Raw genomic sequence first — 2,290 nt, 5'->3', positions numbered from 1 at the left:
TGTGTGTGTGTGAGGTTGTGTGGTGGGTGTACGGAAGTGTGTGTGTGTGGTTGTGTGATTGGTGTGCGGTTGTGTGGTGGGTGTGCGGAAGTGTGTGTGTGTGGTTGTGTGGTTGGTGTGCGGAAGTGTGCGTGTGTGCGGTTGTGTGGTGGGAGTGCGGACGTGTGTGTGGTTGTGTGGTGGGTGTGCGGAAGTGTGTGTGTGTGTGCGGTTGTGTGGTGGGTGCGCGGACGTATGTGTGCCGTTGTTGGGTTGTGCGTGCGCTTTCTGAGTGCGGCGGAGGGGCGGGCAGGACAGGCCGCCCAGCGCGGTCCCTGGCCCTGCTCCACAGCCCCGGTGGGCCGGGAGCCAAGGCGCGGCCGCCGGGTTCCGGGAGCGCCCGGCAGCTGGAGCTGTTACCGCCGCGCTTCGCCGGAGCCGGCCCCGAGCAAAGGCGGGAGGCGGGCCCCAGCAGGGCGGCTTCATAAAAGCCCTGGCCGGGGCTGGCAGCGCCATCCGCCTCTCGCAGCTCCGCCCGGCCCGAGCTGCCTGAGTGCCGGCAGCGCCCGCATGGCCCCGCGCAGCGCAGCGCCCGATGCGGCGCGCACCTGCCGGCCCCAGTCGGGGGCGCACAGCAGCCGCGCGGAGGCAGCCGAGCTGCGGAAGGTGAGCGAGGGGCACCCCGCCCCCGCCCCGGGCCCCCAGCGCCGCTGGGACTGACCCGTGCCCTTGTGTGCCCGCAGAGCCTCAAGCCGCTGCTGGAGAAGCGCAGGCGCGCCCGCATCAACGAGAGTCTCAACCAGCTGAAGACCCTCATCCTGCCGCTCATCGGCAAAGGCGTAAGTACCGCCGCCCCGCCCCGCGCCCCGCTCCCCCGCCGGCCCCTGCTAACCCGTCCCTCCCCGCAGAGCTCGCGCTGTTCCAAGCTGGAGAAGGCGGATATTCTGGAGATGACCGTGCAGTTCCTCAAGGAGATCCCCGGCCCCTGCCCCTCAGCCCCAGGTGAGTGCCACCCTTCCCGCGGGTCCCAGCCCGGCCCCCCCGCAGCGACTGGGGGCCCCCGGCAGAACAACCAGCCTGTCCCTCCCGGTCCCCCCATGCTGGCAGATGTGGTCCACCAGACCTTTGGCCTTACTGTGCCCCACACTGGCTGCATTTGTGGGCGCCTCTTCCAACCTCTTCCACCTGGCCTGCTCCCCGTCTCCCTCCTGCCTGGGCATGTGAACGGGCCCAGGCTCCTAGCCACCGCCACCACGGCAGGACTGGGAGGCAGGGCTCTTCTGAATCATCTGACCCATTGGGCAATTGCCCCCTATGCCACCCCATAGGCGGGCCTGCCCCGCCAGACCATCAGAGTCCCCCTTCACTTATCCATTGCCACGGTCAGATTCCTTTGCCCTGGGGCTGGCATACTCCCTGTGAGCCATTGCACTTTTCCCTGCCAGGGCTTGCCGAGCCCCACAGCCAAGGCAGCCCTGGCTCCGTGGCTGAGCACTGACTTGTCTCTCTCCTTCAGACCCTGCCGAGAGTTACCACGAAGGGTACCGAGCCTGCCTGTCCCGCCTCACCAGCCTGCTGTCAAAGTCCCACTTCCTAGGTCGAGACACCTGCAGCCGCCTGCTGCAGCACCTGCAAAGGACTAGCACTCAGCCCAGTGGTTTCCAGGACTGCAGCAGCCCCACAGACTCGTGTCCAGCCTGGCAGAGGGCAGTGCCAGTCAGCCCAGCCAGGGGGCTGCAGGAGGCTTCACCCACTCACCCCGCACCTGCAAACCTGAGCTGCAAACTCTGGCGGCCGTGGTAGAGCGGCAGACTGCACCCCCTCGCTGTACATAGCCTGTACATAGGAGAGCCCAGCTATTTATTTGTACGTTGGTCGCCCCATGTAAGTGTTGCGGACAGCCCCTGCTGGAGTCCCGCCTGGGCCCGTGCAGCCCAGCACATGGGCCGGGGCAGGGGGCAGAGCCGCAGGTGAAGTGGGACCTGGGAAACCCAAAGGGCTGTCTCCTTGGCTTATGCCTGGGGGCCAGAGGAGGATGGGCCCTTGCTCCTGAGTCTCTAGAGTTGAACGTGACCCTCTTTATTTTCATACAAATAAAAGGTTCTGACAGAAGCAGCCTGGTGTGCATGGTGGTGTGCTGCCAGGGCCTGAGCCAGCAGTGCTGTGCCCACACTGCTGGCCAGCTGGGGGTGCTTTTGCCCCATGCAGGGACAGCCCCAGGCCTAGATCCTGCATTGCCCTTAGTCCCTGGGGGGGTCTGACATTCAGGTGTGTGGCAGAAGGGGAGCAGGCTGGTGTGGGGGCACAGGGA

General features: G+C 66.3%; 1 protein-coding gene across 1 annotated transcript; it reads left to right on the top strand.

Moving 5' to 3' along the window:
* The first annotated feature begins 544 nt into the window (after positions 1–544).
* On the top strand, positions 545–2,041 carry HES2 (hes family bHLH transcription factor 2). Its single transcript, XM_074975869.1, has 4 exons — positions 545–645; positions 723–818; positions 888–981; positions 1,496–2,041. Exons 1-4 carry the CDS (start codon positions 550–552, stop codon positions 1,780–1,782), a joined length of 573 nt encoding a protein of 190 aa, XP_074831970.1. The 5' UTR covers positions 545–549; the 3' UTR covers positions 1,783–2,041.
* The last annotated feature ends 249 nt before the right edge of the window (positions 2,042–2,290 follow it).

Source organism: Carettochelys insculpta, chromosome 23 (genome assembly GCF_033958435.1).
Source record: "Carettochelys insculpta isolate YL-2023 chromosome 23, ASM3395843v1, whole genome shotgun sequence".
Taxonomy (NCBI): Eukaryota; Metazoa; Chordata; order Testudines; family Carettochelyidae; genus Carettochelys; species Carettochelys insculpta.
This window is presented reverse-complemented; position numbering and strand designations above follow the sequence as displayed.

Coding starts and splice junctions, on each gene's coding strand:
- HES2 (XM_074975869.1), top strand. CDS start 550: ATGGCCCCGCGCAGCGCAGCGCCCGATGCGGCGCGCACCTGCCGGCCC. Junction 819..887: donor TGCCGCTCATCGGCAAAGGC/GTAAGTACCGCC, acceptor CCCTCCCCGCAG/AGCTCGCGCTGTTCCAAGCT. Junction 982..1,495: donor CCCCTGCCCCTCAGCCCCAG/GTGAGTGCCACC, acceptor TCTCTCCTTCAG/ACCCTGCCGAGAGTTACCAC.